The sequence below is a fragment of the Eupeodes corollae genome, chromosome 1 (assembly GCF_945859685.1).
Source record: "Eupeodes corollae chromosome 1, idEupCoro1.1, whole genome shotgun sequence".
NCBI classification, from domain to species: domain Eukaryota; kingdom Metazoa; phylum Arthropoda; class Insecta; order Diptera; family Syrphidae; genus Eupeodes; species Eupeodes corollae.
The window spans coordinates 71,343,224-71,367,237 of NC_079147.1; the positions used below are offsets into that span (position 1 = coordinate 71,343,224).

At 32.0% G+C, this 24,014-nt stretch overlaps 2 protein-coding genes across 4 annotated transcripts in view; one reads left to right on the forward strand and one right to left on the reverse strand.

Moving 5' to 3' along the window:
• Positions 1-24,014, reverse strand: part of LOC129954108 (phosphoinositide 3-kinase adapter protein 1) — a 125,158-nt gene that overhangs the window by 14,448 nt on the left and 86,696 nt on the right. Inside the window, exon 1 of one of the 3 annotated variants that reach the window (XM_056067794.1) lies at positions 20,888-21,275. The exons of the other annotated variants lie outside the window; for them this stretch is intronic. Coding sequence (XP_055923769.1) covers positions 20,888-20,912 — 25 coding nt within the window. The 5' untranslated portion in view covers positions 20,913-21,275. Of the gene's footprint in view, positions 1-20,887; positions 21,276-24,014 lie in introns of those variants that run through there. 3 annotated transcript variants of the gene reach the window in all.
• On the forward strand, positions 9,039-12,239 carry LOC129954109 (general transcription factor II-I repeat domain-containing protein 2B-like). The gene is made up of 2 exons (XM_056067796.1): positions 9,039-9,481; positions 9,545-12,239. The coding sequence occupies exon 2, from the start codon at positions 10,203-10,205 to the stop codon at positions 12,009-12,011; it is 1,809 nt and encodes a 602-aa protein (XP_055923771.1). The 5' UTR covers positions 9,039-9,481; positions 9,545-10,202; the 3' UTR covers positions 12,012-12,239.

Below are 24,014 nucleotides of genomic sequence, written 5' to 3' on the forward strand. Positions count from 1 at the left end.
TGGGAGAACTTCCGGTTATGTCAACCATGATTTTTTGTTGTTGGTTATTTTAAGGCACAGCTATGTGACAGAAAAGTTTATTATAAATTAAAAATAAACTTTAATAAATCTTGAGCTACCAGTATCTAAACGCTTGGCCATCTAGTGGTTTCTTTGGCTTTTGCTCGAAATTTTGACAGATGTCAGCAACGTTCTAGAGTGAGTGCTGCATAGCCGAAACAGTGATTTTTTGTGAGCAGCCACCGAACATTCTTTACGGAAGCTTGTGCAAGAAGTTGCGTGAGACCGATTTTCGGTATCCGCATACAAGGTTCAATGGCCTCAGCACGTGTATCCACTTTGTTATCGTATCGTATTTTGTGTCTTAAGGAATTGGACAATGATTTCGGGTTTGAAATACTCCGAAGAGAGTGACAGTTTGTTGCAGATTGTGTAGTGGTGTTATCATCAAACCATTTTTATTTTTTTTTTTCGAAAATAAGGCGGTCGTCTTGGCTCCCTCGCAGCTGCGACTTGACCCTTTTTGCAATTTGTTGTGGGGAACCGTAGGGAGCCATATTTTGCCAATACGCTCAAAAAGCCAATGTTATCCAAGCGATCGGTGAGCTCGAAATAATAAAAAAGTTCTTGGAAAGTTGTAGTGATAATTGATAAAATACGGTACTACGAGGCCAGCTAAAGGGGAAACTTGAGCGTCAATGTACTTTATAATTAATAAAAATAGGTGGCGCAACAGTCCATTGAGAACTAGGGCCTAGTGACTTACAATTCTGGGTGCGAGTAATGTTGTCAGGGATGGAGGGCACCTACAATTTTAAGACAAATCCGAACGGCTAATTTGAGAAAACACTTTTCATGACAAAGAATTACTCTTGGACGGTTTGTCAATACCTCGCAAGAGTCAGGCCAGGATTGAACCCAAGACCTCTGGCTGAAAATGCATATTGTATTGAATTTTTAAAAAGAAACTTGTATTTGACCCACAATTTATTAGGCTAACATGATAACGTGATAACTTACTGTAGTCAATATTTTTCTTAATTCTCTTAATATTTGATTCCAAAACCATTTCTAATCAGTTTTTTGTTGCTTTTTTAAGCTTTCGTGCTTTTTTAGAAAGGTTGTCAGTTAAATTTTAATAAAAGTTTAACTAAAAGTTACTTAAGATGTTTTGAAATTGATGAAATAGTTGGATTTCAAAATCTTTTTCTGTTATTACCAATTTTGTTATCATTTCCTGAAAGGTTTTATTTCTTATTTAAACAAATAAAGCAAATAATAAAACCATTTTTAAGACAATAACTTCATTTATTCACGAGATATCGAGAATCGAACATTAATTTTTTTGTTATATTTTTAAAAGAAATTGATTAAATGTCAAAATCTATGTTTTCTATAAGCTGAAAATAGTTTAAAGCCAATATTTTTAATTTTTAATCCATTTTTACCAACTTTAAGTAAGGATTTTGAGATAACATCATTCTTTGTTTTGTAAAATGTTTTCGAAACTATCGGAAAACGTACTGGGCTTCTTACATGAACTCATTACAGAGTTTACTAGAGCCTGGGCTATCTAGTCCTTCCTCTAACGCTTATGAACTTGACAACAATGTCAATTACCTAACCTCAGCTATGAACAGATCGCTAGAAATTGCTTGTCCATTTATGTACATAAGAGGAAAGAGGAAACTGCAATGGTGGGCCTCAGAGCTTGAGTCGCTCAGGAAAGAATGCAAGAAACTTTTCAACCGGGCCAAAGCCGCAAGATTAGCCTCTCACTGGGACTCTTTCAAGAATCAATAAGAATCTACAAGAAGGCACTAAGGAAATCTAAGCGATACTTCTGTGGCACGATAGAAGAAACTTCTGAAGCCTCTAGGTAAGGGAAAATTCTTAAAACTAATCCAGCGATGCCAAGCTGCCTGTAAAATGCAGACGGCTCCTGGACAAATTCTAGTAATGAATCGCTGAACTCACTATTAGACACTCACTTTCCTGGTACCTGGTAGTTTTCTTACCGAAACTTGCAACAATTATATACGTTCGAATTCAAGTACAACATATCTCCAAGGTTTGATCACAAGGGACAAGCTACAATGGGATCTCAACAACTTCAAATCATTTAAATCTGCAGGACCAAGACTTCTGGCATGATTGCACCAATGCTTGAGGCAATTTTTACCAGCTGTCTTTACCTGGTCAATGTTCCCCCGGCATGGAGAGAAATTAAAGTTGTTAATTTGGGTATAACCCAAAGCAGGTAAATGCTCGCAAGTCAATTCTAAAGATCTACGACCTATAAGTCTATCATCATTCCTTCTTAAGACCTTGGAAAGATTGATTGATATCCATTTAAGGGCACGTATCGTTACAAGACTTCTGTCTTCGTCGCAACATGCCTACTGTAAAGTTTAATCGGTGGAAACAGCGTTACACACTTTAGTACGCACCGTCGAATATTCCCTCCATCATAAAGAGTTCACTATGGTTACTTTCCTTGACATCGAAGGTGCCTTAAACAACGTGGACACATCTGCACTAACATCTCTACGAGTAAATGTAGAGAGCTCGCTTCGGGAGTTAATTCAATTAATGCTGACTAGCAGAATAACTAGCTCAAAACTGGGAAACTGTTCTGGCAGACGATTGGTTAGTAGAGGGACACCACAAGGTAGTGTTCTATGCCCTCTGGATGCGGAGGGCTTCAAAATGATAGCCTATGCAGACTACGTTGCTATAGCAGTTTCAGGAAAGCATCTTAACACCCTAAAATAACTCTTACAAAATGCCTAAGGCAGACTTATTCTTTGGACTGATCGGCGTGGACTGGGTGTTAACCGATTTGGTCTTATTTTCTCTTGACATATTTAGCAAACGAATGGCTGCACGCTCTGCTATTCGTCTTAAAGCTTCGTCACAGCGGACTTACAACAACATTGGCCACTCCGTAATTCTTAGGTATTTGTTGACTAACACTCCCTATAAGGCTGAATTCACATTCAGCTCCTTTCGAAACTAAATTCCCGCTAGGGGTCACCCATTTATTTTAAAAAACAAAAACAACACTTCTAAATTTGTGTTTATATACTTCTGAAAAGGCTTAAACATTTTTTTTTTAAATTCCTTCTTGTTTCAAATAAAATAAAAGAAAAAGTAACCAACTTGTTCCCTTTTTTCTAAAAAAAATACATAACCTCGATCCAAATTAAAACATGAATCAATCTTATTTTACACAGCCCATGACAGTGACAACAGCACCTCATTTCAAAACAAACACAGCCCCCCCCCCCCCCCTGTGCCACATGATTGCAGTGTGTGTGCAATTTTATTGTCCATCAATCAAATTCTAAATAATTTTAGATTCAAGTTGAATCTCCGTTGAGGAATGTTTTGTCAACGTGTTACATTTTAGCTCGACGATCACCTTTAGGTACAAAAAAATAAAAATAAAATCACATTTTCTTCCCTTTTTTCGGTTTTGAATTGGTTGTACGGGCAGACTTCAAGCCGTTAAAAAAGAGTCTAATAATAAATGTCCTCATAAATATCTCGCCGTAGCTCATTTTAGATATAAAGTTCTTCCCCAAAAATGCATATAAATTATATACGAAATAAATGTAGGAAGGAAGACGATGTTTGAAATGGGAAGCAACGCACGCCATCCACCGGCAGGGAAATGCACTTGAATTCCTATGTACCTTGTACCTAAATACTCCATCTTCTTTTTCTTTGCATAACATAGAAACGGAACAAATAAAATAATGCTGATGGCGGATAATATTTTTGTTGTTGAAATTTTCGCAACAGATGCAGATCAGTGAAAGGGTAAATGTGCGTTCCTTTCATTGAAATCATCTGCAAAAAGAAAAATGGACTATTACATTATTTTAGCATCTATGTATATGTACATTTTTGATTCGCTCGCTAGACTAACCGGATGCTAGAAATTAGACTTCAATATTTTGTCGGAATGCATGTGAAGGGACCATAACATTCGCGAGCATAACGATAACGAATAAATGGCCGTGTTGAAGTGCATCTGTCAATATGGGCACTCATTCAAGTTCAATTTCAATTTATCTTGCAGTTTGTAATTTTTGTTTTGTAATATGGAAATGAACTCGTGTTCCGCAATAATTGTATTCTTGGAGATCGGAACTTACTCTATTGTTTTGTTATCTTTTTCATGTTGCTTAAACTGTCATGGGTGTCAATAGGCAAGTTACTGAAAAAACTAAATGTAATGTTGAATGTCATTAAAAACTTCAATTCAAATAGAGTTTTCTATTGGAAAAATGTCCCACATCAATCGATATTTGAAGTGATATGTCAAAATACCAGTTGATATAATTTTTATTTGAAATCAAATTTGCAATTTTACAACATCACCAGTAAAATTTTGATCTGTCAGTTTCACATATCATTTTGAATGTCATTATAAACTTAAATTCATATTCAGTTTTCTATTGGAAAAATGAAGAAAAGGAATTAGTATTTTATTTAGATCAATCAAAACTCCGCTATTTTTATATTTAAAATCAAGTTTGTAGTTTTACAACTTCACCAATACGATTTTGATGTGTCAATTACACATGTCGTTTTAAATGTCATTATAAATTTCAATTATAATATAAATTTCTATTAGTAACATATAGTCAAACAATTCATTTATGATTTAGATCTGTCAAAACTGCGGTTGATATATATTTGTACTTAAAATTAAATTAGAAGTTTTACAACATCGGCAATACAATTTTGATGTGTCAGTTTCACTTGTCATTTTGAATGTCAATATAAACTTCAATTCACATACAGTTTTCTATTGGAAAAATGAAGCAAATCAATGAGTATTTTATTTAGATCAATCAAAACTCAATCAAAAAACAGCTTTCATTTGAGATAAAATTTGCAATTTTACATCATCGCTAATAAAATTTTGATCTGTCAGTTCCACATGTCATTTTGAATGTCAATATAAACTCCTATTCCAATAGAGTTTTCTATTGGAAACATGCATATTTGATTTAGATATGTTAAACCCCCAGTTGATATATTTTTGTATTTCAAATTTAAATTTGCAGTTTTACAACATCACCAATACGATTTTGAGGTGCCACTTTTACATGTCATTTTGAATGTCATTATAAATTTCAATTCCAATAGAAATTTCTATTGGAAACATGTAGTAGATCAATTCATATACGATTTATATTTGTCAAAACTACGGTTGATATATATTTTTATTTAAAATCAAATTTGCAGTTTTACAATATCGCCAATATAATTTTGAAGTGTTAGTTTCACATGTCATTTTAAATTTCAATATACTCGTAAATTTCAATGCCAATAGAGTTTTCTATTGGAAAAATAAGTGAATCAATTCATATTTGATTTAGACCAATCAAAACTCTGGTTGATACTTTTTTTATTTGAAAAAAATCGCAGTTTTACAACATCGTCAATACAATTTTAATGTGTAAGTTTCACATGTCATTTTGAATGTCATTATAAAATTCATGGCACATACAGTTTTCTACTGGAATAATGAAGCCAATTAAAGAGTTTTTGATTTATATCAATCAAAACTCCGGTATTTTCCATTTAAAATCAAATTTGCAGTTTTACAACAATACCAATACAATTTTGATCTGTCAGTTTCACATGTCATTTTGAATGCCATTAGAAATTTCAATTCTAATAGAATTTTCTATTGGAAACATGTAGTAAATTAATTCATATATGATTTAGATCTGTCAAAACTGCGGTTGATACATATTTTTATTTAAAATTAAATTTGCAGTTTTAAAATATCGCCAATACAATTTTGATGTGTTAGTTTCAAATGTCATTTTGAATGTCACTATAAACTTTGATACACATAAAGTTTTCTATTGGAAAAATGAAGAAAAATGTTTTATTTAGATCAATCAAAATTCCGGTATTTTTTTATTTAAAATCAAATTTGCAGTTTTATACCATCGCGAATATAATTTTGATCTGTCAGTTCCACATGTCACTTTAAACTCCATTTTAAATTGCAATAGCGTTCTTGTGGAAAAAGTGTAGTAAATCAATTTGTATTTGATTAAGATCTGTCAAAACTCAGGTTGATATATTTTTCATTTAAAATCAAATTTGCAGTTTCACAACATCACCAATTCAATTTTGATCTGTCTATTTGATTGTTTCACTGATGTACATAGCTTAGAATTTTTTTTTTTGATTATGATTGTCAAAGTTTTATTTAAAATAATGAGAAATATGGAGTTTATTTAAAAAAAATTAACCTTATTTTTATTTTATTTTTCTTCTGAACTGCGTCAAGTATAAATAAAACTAAAAATTTGACAGCTACACTGGTACTTTTTCCACCAAAATAATGAAAAGGAAAAATCAGAGAAATTTAAAATCATAAAAAAATTTAAATTTTTCTTAAAAATTGTATTGGTGCCCTTACTTTTTGACTGAGACAAGTTTTTGGGTTCCTAATTTCCTGAGTTAAAGTGAAGTTTTTTGGTTAAAAAACATAAAACTTTATCTGTCAAGTGAGTCCACAACTTTAAACAAAAGCCATAAATTTTGATTATTTCATTTGAATTGTTTGAGGTTGATCTGTTTATGTTTTTTACTCTAATTTTTGATCGAAGATCAAATCTTCTCTCCTTCAAGAGATGTCGTTTTAATTTTCTACTTTTGCACATTTGCTAATTATAAATAAATTTCATCCATGGTCTCTGAGAAATCAAATTTTGACATATGGTTTAATTTGCGTGAATTCCTTCCAACAAACTCGCTGTCTAAACGACACAAAACAGATCTTTTCGTTTGCTGCTCCTTTAAGTCAGAAATAAAAAATAAATGTGTCAATAAAAGACAAAAACCCATCCCATTGTCTTAAGTGGCTGGCCATCGGTACTTCAAGTACATTATTTAACGAAGGACATACGAGTACATACCTACACCTAAAATTCTCAAGTATTTTCACTTGAAAATAATAACTCTGCGGGTCTACAATATTCTTTAAAAAAAACTTTCCAGGCACACAAGGGCACTGGCACTAACTAACTTCAATTGTTGAAAACAAAAAGAAATACACTGAGGACAGAAATCCCCGAAAAGAACCTCTCTTTATTTTTATTGTTGAAAATACTACGGGTTTAGCATACATTACATATGCTGCCTGTTGCCGTCAAGGTATAATTTCTTTTTTCGAAAACAGCGTGTGAATGACAATGGCGTATTGAAAGTGTCTTTTGTTTGAATATTGAAAATGCCCACATGTGTGAATTTGGAAGAATTTTGTTTACGAAAATACTTAGTACTTAGGATCCTAATGGAAATTACAATAAAAAAATCAATGAACTATAAATTAAACTCATTTTTTCACAAGTATTAATATAGACAGGATTATATTAATTTTACACTTTGCAAGTTTGGAGATACGAGATATCAGAGCAAATCGCAGATTTAATCGATTCTTTTCTACGCAGACAAAGAACTGTCAAGTTGTGGAAAACGTCAAATTTGTGAGAATTTCAAGATTTTTTTTGAGCTTGCATTTCGAACAGAAGAAAACGGAGTGGCAGTTGTCCAAAGGCATTATTATTATTATTATTTTATATAAGTTCGTAAATTGAGAATTTCAAATCTTCTTTGACACTGTTTGACAGCGAACAACGATTAACGAATGAACGAATACTCGTCAATTATGACATTTCTTTCAAATGGCTGTTTTAATTCATCATTAAAGATGCACAATAGAGATGAGAATAAAACTTGTGGGTTAAGAAGCGATCGAACATTTTACTAGTTGAAGTGTGGATCGTGTGTGGAACGCGAATAGAGGTTGACAGTTAGTACCAACCAAACTGCAATTCGTTACTACCACAATCTTTTTACAAAATGTTCTTGTTGTAGAGAGCAAAATTCAAATTGTATTATCCTAAAATGAGTGTCAATTGGTTTCTTATAATTAAAATGTATTCTTGTTTGAAATTCACTTTATGAAATGTGTAAAATCACGTTTGTTCATCCATTTGTTCATTAGTTGTTCGCTCGGATGTGCAAGGCCCTTAAGCACTATTCACATGATACCAATGAACAAATATTCGCCGATTTTGACATTTCTTTCACATGAGAGTTATTAATTCGTCGCGAATGAAGTTTGACTTTGACAGTTGTTTTTTGTTTGTGTTTATCATTATTTTGTTTTGTTTTGAAAACAAACCATTGAGAAAATGCGGTCGAAGCTATATTCGCTTAAAAAAAAGTTATTGTTGTCCTTTTTAGATAAACAAAACAAGAAAAAGATTTCATGTGCGTCCATTTAATGCAAATCGGAAAATTGAAGGAGAAAATGTTTCCTTTATAAGAATAAACGCGAATAAAGTTTGACAGTTCGTATCAACTACAATTTTTTTAGCGACGATTTTAATTTTGTTTTCTTAAATTTATTAATATATGATATTGAAAAGTAAAAGTATGCATCATAAATCCAATAGAAACTATATTGCTATCGTTTTATCAAGAATTTGTGTGGAAATATGTCTTCAAACGTATCTAAACTCACATTTACTAATTCATTCGTCGTTCGTTGGTCGCGCTCATGTGAATACTGCTTTAAGTTTTCTTAAATTTCACTTATTTTGGTAACGAAAAGAAGTGTTATAGGTTTTAAACACTTGAGATAAAATAGTCGTAAAACAGACCTAATACAACTTTTTTGGTTTAGCTCTTTTTAAAATTCAAAACCGTGGCTTTTGGTAAATTACAATCTCATAACCCATTTTAGTCGATTTTAGTGTAAAATTTTATCGGCACTTCCTCTTTTATTCTGCAAAGTGCTAGATTTAACAGATTCTTAAAATTCTTCATGATAATAAATCATTTTCAAATCGAACAGTGCGCATTAAAGTACTGAATGTACTCATTATTTATTTGCTATATTTACACGATGGCACTACACACAGTCGATTAACGCTCCGTTTAAACATCATACATTCAAAAAAAAGAATATACCTACTAACAGTGTTGCCGAATCTCATGATTTATCATGATTCTCATGATTTTTCACCCCATCTCATGATCTCATGAATTTATTGAAAATCTCATGATTTTTCAAATCTTCCTTCAAAAAAGAATAAGAAAACCAATAATTTGTTGAAAACTTAATTTTAAAACAAACATACCTATTTGCCCATTATAATCAGCATATGCAACTTCCTTGTTATAATTTTAAGAGTTTCAGAAAATGACCCATCTAGCCTCTATATAAATAATGACAACTCAAATGACAATTGACAACAAAAGAGAATGAAAAAGAATCAAATACAAACGCACACAAAGAAACCAAAATAAAAACCAACGGTAAACATTAAACAGTTATTTTTTGTCTTGAACTCAAAAATTTTCGGTGAGAAGAGAATTCAATAAGAAATAAAAATCTATTTACTGCCTCAAATTCAAGCTTTTATTAAATGAGGTAAGCAATATATTGCAAATTTATGTTTAATTACATTGTCTCATATCTTCTTATATAATTTAGTCAACAATGGACAAATTTCTTGTTAAAAAGAATAAAAAAGTCACAGAAATCCCAATATCTGGGAACGGTCAGCAAGGTCCGTCAATCGCTTCAACATCAAGGGCAAGCGAAATTAATGAAACAAGCGCTGCTGTTTCATCTGTGTCACAACATGAAATTCAAGACGATTGTGAAACTACCCCTCGAAAAAAACAGAAGTTGAGGTACGAACAAATTTATACCAAGAAGTGGGAAGAGCTTTCTTTTTGTAAGAACTGGATTCAGCCTAGTGAGAAAGGTATGATTTAAAATCCATATGCATATGTCATATATGTATATAGTCTCCTGAATGCAAGAACGAGCTTAGTTATTTCTGCAAATCATAAATCCATTTTGGTTCAGCATTTTACATTAACAACTTTTTTTTTTAATTAATGGCCTTAACATTAATTACTACCTACAATTGGTTTTGCTTTCGAAATGCCTCAAAATGAAAAATTCAAATTCGCAATGATGCAAAAAAAAAAACAATAGACATCAGCAATAACATTATTTGGAAATTATATTTATATTTAGGTGCCCGTTACATAAATTGTTGTTATGAACATTTTCTCTTATTATACCTATAGGTAAAAGATTCACATACTGCAAGATTTGTCGCACTGATTTAAAGACAAGTATGGGTGTAAAAAGCCTTGAACGTCACTCACAATCAAAAAAACATACAAGCTATTCAAGAACCGTCGTGAATCAAAGCGTCTTGGAGAATGACAGATTCAAAATATCTTTGAAGAGGAAGGTTGCCGAAGCTGAAATAAAACTTTGTCTTTTTCTCGCTGAACATAATTTAGCATTTAACCTGATGGAACACTTGCCATGTCTCATAAAAACTATTTGTAATGACTCCGAAGTTTCGAAAAACATCCACTGCAGCCGCACTAAATCTACTGCGATTATAAAACACGTAACTGGTGCACAAAATTTTGAAAACCTTTGTTCATTAATGAAAATAAATAAGTTCTCTATTATTATTGATGAGTCTACTGACATAAGTTGCACAAAATATTTGTGTGTTGTTGTAAGAATGTCTAAAAATTTTAAGATTCAAGATTTCTTTTATAGTCTATTTACACTGGAGAAAGCTGATGCTAAATCAATTTATGATATTTTAGTCACTAGTTTCAATAAAAACGAAATTGATTATAAATCCAATTTAATAGGTTTTGGTGCTGATGGAGCTGCAGTGATGATGGGAGTGAACTCATCAGTTCGCACTTATTTACAAGCTGATGTCCCAAACTTATTTATAATGAAGTGTATTTGTCACTCCTTTCATCTCTGCGCTTCGTATGCATGTTCCAATTTACCCTCAAGTATTGAAGACTTATGTCGAGATGTTTATAATTATATTCAGAACAGTCCTAAGAGAATTGCAGCATTTAAAACTTTTCAAGCTTTTTTGGAGGTAAAGCCAAATAAAATTTTACATTATTCACAGACACGGTGGCTTTCGCGGTTAGAAGTAGTTAATTGTATTCTTGTGCAATATGATGCCTTAAAAGCATATTTTAACGACGTAACAAAAAGTGACAACTTACTGTCAAGCAAAACTATTCTAAACATGCTCAATGACCCTGTTCATTATATGTATTTATGTTTTCTTAGTTTTGTGCTACCGTTTTTTACTAAACTTAACAAATGCATGCAATCCGAAAAGCCCAAAATTCAAGACATGTATAAGGAAGTGACTACAGCCTTGAAGTCACTGTTGAGTTGCTTTATCAAAAAAAGTTATATCGACACTACAAATATTAAAAATATAGATTATATAAACCCCAGAAATCAACTTTCGTATGGGGATATGTATTACGGCGTAAAAGTAGCACTTTTTTTGGAAAAATTTTCTATTGACAAACAAATTGTTCAAGGCTTTCAATGCCGTTGTTTGTCCTTCTTAGTTGAAGGTACTAAGCAAATATATTCCAGATTCAACTTCAAGAACAGTGTCTTCGTAGATATGGAATCTTTGTCAATAACAAATGTTGTAAACAAAAATGTTCAGTCAATTTTTCCTCTTATTAAACATTTTCCAAATCTAGTGGCTGAAGATTGTTATCAAGAGATAGATAATGAATGGAGAATGCTTGTGAACTCAAACATTAAAACAAATGACCAATCAATCGAAAACGATATTGAAGAATTTTGGAAGTATGTTGCCCAAATCAAAATGGCCGATGATAGCTTGGCATATCCACTCTTGTCTAAATTTGTTTTTGAGGTATTCTCACTGCCACATTCTTCAGCCAACACTGAAAGAATATTTTCAAAAGTAACATTACTCAAAACGAAAATCAGGAACAGACTTGAAGAGGATGCAATAATTGGACTTATTCATTCCAATGACCTTACTAAAAATCAAAGTTGTTTTGATTTCAAAGTCACAAAACCATTAATCGACAAATATTTTAGTAAAGTTTATAACCAATAATAATGTACATATTATGTAATGTATATAATATTATGTAATTTATTTATATTTTTCTCTAAAATATCACTAAATGTAATTTTAAATTTAATAAAATGAAATGAAATCCCATAAATGTATTTATTTATTTAAATTTTCTGTGATGAATTATAAGCTAATATTGATTATTAAGGGCCCAATAAGGAATAAGCAATCTCATGATTTTTGTGACGATCTCATGATAAAAAATCATGATAATTTTTTTTTCGAATCGGCAACACTGCCTACTAAACTAACGAAATTCCATCGAATTAAATGAATGAACCGTATTATGAGGGTCTGGAACTTGTGTATAATATGATGTATGATGGAAAAAGAACCTATGTAGATGCATATTTTTCATTATTGAAACCAATTTTTTCGAAACAGTGTGGGCTCCAAAGACGGGCAATAACATAGCGAATAGAACATCTGGGATGGCAGTCGGCAGGCAGAGAGATGGACTCCAAGCCAACATAAAATACCATAGTCTAGAGTTCTACCCTCTACATAATACACTATACCCATGTAGAGCACGTAAACAAGCGATTTCCTGTCGTTTCTAATCTAAAAATGGGGAAGAGAACACGCGCTCTTTTATGGAGCAAACGCATCGCGTCTTTTTTTTTATTTTTTACGGCTACTATATGCCCCTTCTTAAGCGCTGCTGATATCTCGATTTAGAAAATAAAATTAAAAAAACAACTAAATTAAAATCAGTTCAGGGAAAAATATAAATTCGTTCATTAAATTAGAATAAACGCGTGTTAGATTTCATTAGGGAAAGATATTTACATTTATACCGAGAAGCAGCAAAGAATCGAATCTTTTCGGGATGGATAGATAGTTCGAAGTACCTTAACGAACGAAATAAAGAACGATAAAGAATCCATTTAAATTATAGAGTTCTATGAGGAAAAGTAATGAACCGAAATGCAGCGGCAACGCTAGATATTGCCGCCAGGAGGTGTCCATGTGTGTCGGATGTGAGACCAAAAATGGATTAAAAATATATTTCATTTGATTTGTTTTATGTCGAAAAAGCTTGTAAAATGCTTCTTGGAATTTGATGTTTTGTCGACATGAATATTGGAATTTTGTTTCGTTCATTCTAGGGATAAATGATTAGTTTATAGAAAAAGGAAATCACTAAATCAACTTAGCAGTAGGTAAGCAGGTGCTAAAGTCTATATTTTGTTTTAATTTATGAACAGATCAGTGATCAAATTATTATAAACTAGACTATTGGTGGGTGATTTATAGAGGAATATTGTTGAAAACCTATATTAAGGGACTTTGATTGTTCCTAAATGAGTTTTTACAGTTAAAACAGGGAGATAACGGTGCAGGAGATTTATTAATATTAAAGCAGTTTGTCTGTTTTTTACCACTAAATTGGCAACACTGTTTCATGTGTCAAATAGTTTGACATTTAAAGGGTAAAATCAAATAACGTTTCGTTAACATTTTGGTTTTCAAACGTCTATTTGGTTTTTTACATAATGGCTGCGTTCAATCTCAGAGAGATAGGGTATCTGGATACCATTTTGATAGTGTTTTACGTGTAAAATAACAGCTGATTAAAAACAGCTGAGATGTCAAAAAAGGCATACAAAGGTATCCAAATAATTCTGGGGTATGTAGGTATCTGACAGAACAGCTGATTCAAAACATGGTTGAATTTCAAGAAATTTGAAAATTGGTTTAGCTTTTTTATTCGTTGGTAAACAAAAAGATACAAAATGTAAGTTGAAGTTTTATTTGAGGATGTTCATGTCAATGAAGAAGCTATTTGCCTTCGAATTTTAGAAGGTGATTTTTGATTGCTTTTTGTGAACAGCTGAAAGTTGTTTTATTTTTTTGTAAGCTTTCTCAACACAGCTATCCAACTCTTTTAAGAAGGTATCTAAAAATCCACCTATCCAAGATACCCTATCCAACACGAGATTGAACGCAGCCAATTGGTATTTATGGTTAACAGCTCATCTCATTTATATATAACAGCTTAAATTACAAAGCTTAATTTATGATTTGACATTTTATGGATATGAAATAACTTTGAAACCAACTTAAAAAAATTTCAACAAAATGTTTAATAAAATAAGTCGAAGAGTTAATTTGACTGAAATGATAACAAGAAAATGTATGTGTCAAATTCTACATTCTAACTTTGACAATTGTTTTCATTGACTCTTATGTCAAATTATTTTCAGGCTTATGGCTGGCGTTCCTGAATAGGGTATCCCAATTGAACGACTTAAATATCTAGTTTCAGCTGTTCACAAAAAGCAGACAAACATTTAAATTTCGAAAGCTAAAATTATCGTAAAGTAAAATTTTCAACGCCTATTTTTAATAATTCAACGGATTTTTATCAAAAAAGATGACAAATTGAAATCAATTTTCTAGTTGCTTCAAATAAGGCCGTTGAATCAGCTGTTTTCTCAGATACCCACATATAAGATACATTTGGATTTATTTTTCACTTGAAGGTATCCGGATATCTTATCGTTCTGAAATTGAACGCAACCATTGTCTTAAAACATTGTAAACACCAGTTGACAATGGAGTGATCTTGCAACTAATTGAGGTAAAATGTTTGTGAGAAACAATAATTCGAAGGTAATAAATTGTGAGGTATTAAATAAACGCGTACAAAAACAATTTATTGACAGGACTGTCAATTTGATTTGCATTGTTGGTTGAAATTTTTGACACTGAAAAAACTGTCAGATGCACTTTTTTCTGTCTTTTATTGTTAGTGACTGTAAGTAAAGGACTGGAATTCGACATCTGTCAAACTAAGTTGTCAAACCAATTTTCTTTTTCAGTTTAAGGTTTGACATTTACGAAAATGGATCGCTTAACAATCTCACAACGCATACAAATTGTTAAAACCTATTACAAAAATGGTAATTCTGCCACAGCCAAATATCGTGCTGCGTTTATGGTTTACATAATCGTCCAACTACGAAAGCAATTAGCAAAATTGTGAAGATATTTGAAGAGGTGGATAGGTTACCGATATTGGCCTATACATCAGCGTTTCGCTCGTACCACTAAAAATATGGCTGATGGAAGTCAAAGTGTTGAAGGAAGACCCGAATATGTCAATTTTATTTTTTCTCAGGATTTAGGACTTATGCCATATTATGGAGTATTTTGCGTGAGGATCTACACGTCTACTTTTGAAACCGCAAAATGTATAACCTTGCATAGCACTGAGATGAAAATTGAGCCGTAAGTTCACATTCTTGCTGAAAAATCAACCCATTTCTTACAATTTATTGGTAAGTTTTCAACTATCTGACACTTACAAAACATTTTAGGAGAACCATAAAGAAACGTCAATCAACTTAATTTAAGAACAAAACTGAAAATCCCCATCTATAATAGACTTAACCGAAAGTAAGCTAATGTCAAAACCGAACGAAATGTTGTCAGAAGTTATCGTCAAAACAAAAAGTAACTATAATGGATTCAAGTAACTTAAGCAAATGTCAAACGTAATGAGTTTCAAATTTGACATTTGCTTAAGCTCGAGCCATTTATGGCTGAATCACAAACTAGCTTCAGCTTCTGCTTCACCTGACGTTTACGAGTTCAGCCATGGGAATTCAATGCACGCTATCACAATGGAGCTTCGACCTCACGTTTCGTTTGACAATCGTAAGGAAAAGAACGTAATGTGACTCCAAACGGTCCTTGCGTTATTGCGCGAAAGCTAGCGAAATTTAACAAAACTGAGCAGAACGTTTATTATGGTTAATGACATATAAGGTTGGTTCGTCCCCTTAAGCTGGCTTAGGCTCGGTTAAGTCTTTTATAGTTGAGGCTTTACTTCTATGCCATTTCAACTCAAACTTTCGATCCAGTATAGACTAGATTAAAAATATAATCTTTAAAAGTCAGATTTTCCCACTCAGATAGTAAAGTTAAATTGGAAATTTTTTTAAACTATATCATCTTTAAGTGGTATGGGAATTCCGCGTTCATTTATATACAACAATATGTTTATTTTGTATATATGAACTTAAATATATTATCTACACCAGCAAAAATTTAAAATGCATAAATTCAATCTTAAGTGGTGACAAGCCACGACATCACCGATCATCACCATCGTCACCGCTCGGTCGCCGCCGACCGCGACCGTCCGTCGACGTTGTTATCATTTTAACAAAATAAAAAAGACTCTGAATGTTATCATAATATTGTATCGTGAAGATAGAGATAGAGGAAGGGAAGAAAAAAGAGAGAGTGAGAGACCAGCAACTGTCAAGTTGAGCGCATCATCAGATAGACAAAATAAATGTTTCCATCTCTGCACTCAAAGGTACTTACATATTATAATCATTTCAAACTTACAAAGCAATGATTTGAAGTGATAATGTATATGCAACGCATAGTGAACGCACTTGACGAGACCAAATAGATCTACAGCACCCTCACCGAACTACTTAGTACTTCTATACTTTAATCGCCACCGCTGATGCGCTACTGTCGCCAACAGAAATGTCAAAAAGAATAGGGTAGTGGAGAGAAAAGCAAAACAAACAAACCCCATGTTTTATTTTAGAATCATAATCCACCACTTGAATAGGATTTAGTTATATTTGTGATGTGTCTTTCTTCTAGATTTGACTTATTTTTCAAGTACCTAGGTACCCAACCCACCAACTGCAGCCAGCAGCATAACTCTTGAATCGTGTTATCTAAATGGGAAAAGGGAAAGAGTTGTAGAAGTCAACTACCGTGCTATGCATCTGATGGAGACCGTAAAATAATATGTGGGATTTCCTGTCATACCTTTCCCCCATAACTATAATAATCCTATTTTTTAAAACATAAAAGGGATGTGTTCTCCCCCTTATGTGGTGTTTACACATAAAAACAAACAGTCTCCAAAGACGTAACGTCATAAAAAAAGAATCGGCTCGTGCTTCCTTTTATCATTTCTAAAAATGTGAAGCTACAAAGGATTCTTCATTTTCTTTCAAATCCTTCCCTCATTGTAATAATTTGTTTTATATCAATCTATAATGACTTTCATAATTTTCTCCGGAAGTTAATATAATGCATAATGTTGAAGGGACAAGTTCAGACTATAGAAGTGCAGCAATGAATTGAATTTCCTGCCAACCAATGGATCCACTGAAACTATCAAAACAAAAGACCATAGAAGCAAAAGCAATTTAATAATAGTTGTTAAATCCTCTATAGCATGCCATTAGTATACCTGCTCACAGTTCACCCTGCATCGACAATCGCACGGAATCTGACGTTTCCATATACGCAACGCCATCTCTGAGCACGTTTTTCTTCTTGTAATACGAGCCTCTACATTTTATATTGTATGATCGTAGAGATGATACTTTCTATTCAAATCACGTCTATTGTTTATTTGAATTTTAACATAAACCAATTTGTTTATAGTTTTGGTTGTTGTGTTGTTTTTAGCAAGTATCGAGGATCGATTGAAGATAGGACCGGGTATATCCAGATCCATAAGTCGAGGCGCAGGCCAAGTACTCCCTATAATTTTATTTTTGCGATCGCTTCGATTTTCTAAAGGTTTTTTTCTTTCAAGCAGTTGGTGGTGGGTGTTTGGAATGGTAAATTTCAAAAACCAGCAAACGGGGACACCGTCGTTTTTTACTTTTTCTTTGTTTTCTTTTAGAAATTTTAAACATTGCGAAATAATATCGGAAATGCTTATTCGATGATTGTTGCCTTTTTTCATTGGGCTATAAATGGATTACCATAGAAATTATGTTTATTTTAATGTGGATGGAGTTTTCTATTTAAGAAGTAAACAATTTTTGCATATTTGTACACATCAATGATGAAGTATCAAAATATGATGCATTTCTTATATTATGGGTCTTTAAATGTTAAATGTTTTCTTTTTTATATTCAAATAAGATCTTAAAATAGGGGAAACTGGGGTTGCTTTGCCCCCGATATCTTCAGAGCAAGATAATCCTATTAGTTTTTCAGTAAACTAAGACCGAGTATGACAATTTTGATTTACTAAATAAAATGTGAACACCTTTGTTAGAAGCTTCAAATTTTTGTGATAATTTATAAAAAGTTGAATAGACAATGTCACCTTAATGACATCTACTGTCAGATGTGAAAATATTGTAAAATCACTACATTTTTAAGACTTGCAAACTGACAAACCAGATCAGCAGCTGATCTAATTGCGAGGCTTATTGGTTTCTACTTCCGAGGAACTTAATTGTTTATTTTGTTTACACAACCAACAATATTTTGTAATATTCTGGAATTTACAACAGAACGCACTCAATAAACACGATAAACGAACAGTCCTAAATTTTGATTTGTCAAAACTGGATTTTTAACTCGTCTTTAAGATGCGAACAAAATTTTATCTTTGGATTTTGGAATATGACTGATGGCTTGGATAGTGGAGTTTTGACACGCCTTCTAACAGGAAATCATGACAGTTTAGTGCTCATGTTGTTTCATAATTAAACCAGAACTCTCTGAACACACTCTGCTAAGAACTCTACTCTGTTCGCTCAGACTCTGCTCAGTGCTCAGCTCTGAACTAAAAAGAAAAACGCCAATTATGTTTCAGTTGAATAATATTATAGAAATATAAAATATCATTAAGCTCATTCAACAAAAGTGATTGTAAATTACTTTAATTTTGACAGCTCTACAAGCGTAACAGCTGTTAAGACTATTCTATTGGGCATGGTTCAGACGACATAAGGGACTGAAAGTAAGGCAAGTTTCTAGCATCTGATTGGTCAGCTCCCAAAAAGTTACCTTCCAATTAAAGCAGCTTTAGTGTAAAGTTAGTCAAGAAAAGTCTCCGTAACTATCAAGTCAAACTCTACTTATGTCGCCATGACAGTTGATCATGTTTTTCCATTTAACCGAAAGCTGAACTTTACTACTCGACTTTATGATTTAATTATTTCTTTGAGCAATTCTATTTGATATTTTATGGATCTTTGTTAAATTGGAAAAGGAATAAGTGATATTTTTTTAATAAAAAAATTATAGGTATAGATGGTATTGTAGCTTGCCCTGGGAGTGTTTTGTAGAAAATTATTTTTTGGTAGCTTTTTTTCACGATCAACTAAAGGTAGAAGTAAACGAAGTAAAATTATGAGTTTGAAGTTTATAACAGTTGAAAAACTTACTAGTTGCCTTGGTCAAAATTAACTTTCAAGAAATGCAGTTGACTGCAAATGAAGTCCCTTATGTTTTCTGAATCTGCCCATTCTAAGATCTATCCACTTTTTAGACTTACAAACTGACAAACCAAAATCTTAGTCATGTAAATTCCTAGTCACTTCTTTTATGTTTTCATTCAATAAACAAGATCAATATAAAAAACGAACAGTCTCAAATTTTGAATTGTCAAAACTTACTGTCACTTGTCTATAAACTGCGAACAAGACTTATTATTTGGATTTTGGAATGTGTTTGATGACTTGAATTGAGGAGTTTCGATTAACAGATTTCAAAAAGTGTTTCTTTGGCTTTTGGAATGTGCTTGATGACTTGAATAATGTAACTAGAATTGACAGATTTCCAAAAGAGAACGCATGCAAAGGAGCATTTTCTTATACAGTATTTTATTTCATTTTAATAACATTTTAGAAATGTTAAATGTTTAGTTGCAGGTTAAAGTGAAAAATGTCAAGTTTATTCAACTTTAGCAACTGTAAATTGTTTGTTAATAAACTTTAACTTTGACAGTTCTACAAGCGTGACAGTTGTTTGAACTATCCTATTGTGATCAAATAGTTATGTTTTTTAAAATGTCAAAAGTTTTGGGCATTTGCTTTGAGCCAATACACTGGATTTTGGAATTGGGCGTGCCTATTAAGAAGAACTTAAAACTCATCTTCAAAATTTAGTTTGAAATCGCAAATTACTGTTATATCTTTAATGAGATAAAGATTTGTATACAATTGAAAAATTATATCGGAAATGCTTATTCAATTTTCCAAGTGAATCACATTGATATTTAAAATCCGGATGTTATTTGTATTCAAACATTTGGAGCGACGAGATTAAGTAAACAATTGTTTGAGTTATCTAGGAGAATTTCTTTTAATCGAGAAAATGCGTTTTCCTTTCGTACATCTAACTTTTCTTTGATGTTCAATTTTTATACTTTGAAATGCATTTATGCAAAAATTTGAGCATGTGAATTTAAAGTTACTGATGATATTTAACTTCCGGTGCATATGGGAAATGTTTAAGAAAGGGGTTTTATTTTTTTTACTTTACTGCAAAATGGGTGTTTAAAGACGTCAAAAAATAGAGTTTGAGACTTTTTCCAAGTTTTTTAGGCTGCACTTTGTCTTTTGACAATTCGCTTTTGCTTTTCTTTTCTTCCACTAAAAAAAGGAAATATGTAAAACTTTTATTTTAAATTAACAAACAAACTTTAAAAAAATCATCAAAGTGTAAACCTGCAATGTTTTTTAACTGAAAATCTGATCACTAATCTACTACTTTCTAATCAATTAAAATGAATTAACTCATTCCACATGTGAATTCGTTTATTTTTGGTGGATGTGAACTAGTTCACTGTCAAATTTGACTTTATATCTTTATTTGACAATTGACCATTGTTTAAGCTTCAGAAAAACAAAACTTGTACAATTTTAGAAACACAAATTTACCAGCACTTCTACACTTAATTTAAATTTATAAATCAAAGGTTTTTAGCATAAAATAAAGTTTTGCCAGGTATTCGATTTCCCTTAAACAGTTCTTTTTAACTTTAACTGGGCGCCATTTAAGTTTTTCTCTTATTTTCCGATTATTGCAACTTCAGTTTAAATAATTTTTTTTGTAAGACTCACCGCAACAAAACTCTTTCATTTCCATTATAAGTCTTAAAAATGTGTTTAAAAAATCTATGAACTTCTGGAAATTATTCCAAATTTTCACAAAACTTTGGAGTTTTTTCAAGTTAACAGCACACACCACAATCTTATTTCATCTTAAAAAGGACCAATTTAGTTTGTTTCAAACATTTTTCACTGATTCCAATATTTTTCTCGTCTGCTAAAAATACTATAAATTTTCTATCACGAAATGCACTTTTCAAAAAATATCTTGGAAAAATTATCAATCAATAGCAATTTGCAGTTTTCGATATTCTACCACTGTTAAGTGTCCGTTACAAAATTATTCTTCGAAAACACGATCCAACCACTTGACAATCATTTCGATATCTGTTGGCCATGTAGCAAAACATCAAGAAAACACTGGCCAAGAGACAGAACAGACAGTATAGACTATAGACACAAAGCCCAACAACTATATACAATACACAGTATGACTTGCAAAAAAGGAACGAGTTGAAAATATATTATAGAAAATAAAAAAAAAACACATCACTACCTCAAAGCCTATCAAATATGCAAAATAAGCAACGTAATGGAGAACCAAAAGAATACAAAAATATAAAAAGGAGTTAAGAAAAATATAAATGTATATAAAAAAAAAAATCTCAACACAATACGTCAAAGTTTTAAATTATGGCAATGCTAACCATAAGTTCTGTCATGTAGCATTTTTGTTTTATATTTATCCCTTCTGTCATTCGCCCTGAAGATGTGTGTTGTTGTTTTACGTTTTTAATTCTCCTTCCTCCAAAAAGCAAAACTAATAATAATTATTATTATTTCTGTTTTTCTTATTAATAAACAATAATAATGGTCGATGAAGACCGAAAATGACGAAGAACGACAGAAAATTGAAGGAAAAATTAAAAATGCAACATATGGATTGTCCGTGATTGACAACGGATCAAAATACAACCTGCGGACAATAGCAATACTAAAGGGGGCTTCAGAGGGATGGCATGGCTTTATGAAAACCGAGAGGAAGCCAGCTCTTGACACTTGATTAAATTAATAATATATTTTTTTTCATCTATTAAAGTTTTTACAATTTTTATTTTATAAGCAGTTTGAGTTGAATGGGGAAAAAAGAATAAAGAAGAAGAAAAAAAAAGGAAACACTTTTCCCGTAGAAAGAAACGTGACTTGTTGACATAATGTCAATAAGTTAATGCACGCGCGCATGCAAAGTTTGAGTTAACCCCCGCAAACATTGTGTTTTTCTTTTTGTGTATTTCAAAAAGGTGGATAGGATCTTTTTTTTATAGAGATTCAAAACAAAAGCTTAAGAAATTAGTTATGTATTCTAAATGAATTTTTGGTCAAAAGAGATAAAGGGTCTCTAAAGGACGAAAGATATCTTTTCAGAAGAATTAAATAATTTTAAGATTAATTTATTGTGATCACGATTTTGGTTTGTTGGTCTTTAGGTCTTTTAAGGCTTACGATAAGATTCGAAGTTTTGAATGAATAGAAAAAGAGAGAATTGTTTGTATATTTTCATGAATCAAATAAAACGCGATGAAAAGAAAGCCGGCTGTTTTAAGGATCTCATATCACCGATGCCGCCAAGATCAAATTATGTGTTTGATCAACCGATATAATACTTAAAGGTGGTTTTAATGCGACGATTCCATAGTCTTTAACACGTCGCGCGATATGGGGATACTTGAGAATGCTAAATATATAGAACTAAAGAGGGGCAATACAAAATAAGGAGAAATCGACAAAAAGAAGAAAAATGGAGCGTGAGATCTTGTCAGGAATTTTGGAGACCTATTTTCATTTTACTTTATTCAAATTCTATAAATTTAGGAGAATGTCTACTTAGATAGGTTGATTTTCATCTCATATTAACATGACAACACTAAGACTACTCTTGCTTTCAAGAAATTGATCATTATAACGAATTCGACATCTGTCAAACTAAGTTGTTAAACCATTTCTTTTTACTTGAAAGTCTGACATTTACGAAAATGCTTCGTCTACCTATCTCACAACGCATACAAATTGTTGAAGCTCATTACAAAAATGGTGATTCTGCCACAGCCACATTTCGTGCTTTAAGAGGAGATTATGGTTTGCATAAACGTCAAACTACGCCAGCAATTGTCAAAATTGTGAACAAATTTCAAGAGATTAGATTGGTTACAGATATTTAAGGCCTGTGGATCATAGTTTCGTTCGTAACAATGAAAATGTAGCTGCTGTAAGTGAAAGTGTTGCCGAAGACCCGAATGTGTCGATTCCTCGTCGTTCTCAGAAATTAGGACTGTCTTACGGCATATTATGGTGTATTTTGTATTTGGATATAAACCTATGCCCATCTCTATAAAGTCCAGCTCACACAACATCTTAAGCCAGCTGACCACTCACGACCTCTTAGAACTTCAAATGGTTTGTTCATGCAGATAAACCTTTATCTCTAAAAAACCAACATTCGTCAAGTTTTGGCTGAAACGACGCCCCTTATATGTGTCAAAAAATGGTCGGAAATTACCTCAAAAGAATTGATGCTTGGAACAATTCGCGTCATTTACACGATATGATGTTTCATACATAATCTCAATCTTTAAATATAAGCCTGTAAAACAAACCACAGATAACAATCTGTTGTCATTTTTGGTTGGTGTCAGAATGACAGTTAAAAAAAGAAGACATTTTTTATTTGATTTAATTTGATAACTAAAAACGTCAAAATTGACAGCTTATATTTACAGATATGTCGGATATTAGTTTTGCATACAATCAAATGAAACAATTAATAAATTTAAAAGATTTAATATTTTTTTTGATCTTCTATGATATTGGGCTGTGTTCAATTAGTACTCTTTTGACTTTTCATCATTTAGCCTAATTCTCAATATGCTTATAGAATACTAATTAATATTAGTATCAAGGGGATTAAAGATAAAATGATGAACCGTCAAAATAATGCCTGTCACACAGTCAATGTGAACTCCATCTTAACTTAAGAAGGTCTAGTCGAATCAAACTGACGTTTCCGAAATTCAAAGAAGGAATAAGATTTCATTGATAGATTGAATGAAAGTGTTCAGTGAGTGAGTTCAAATTTATTAAC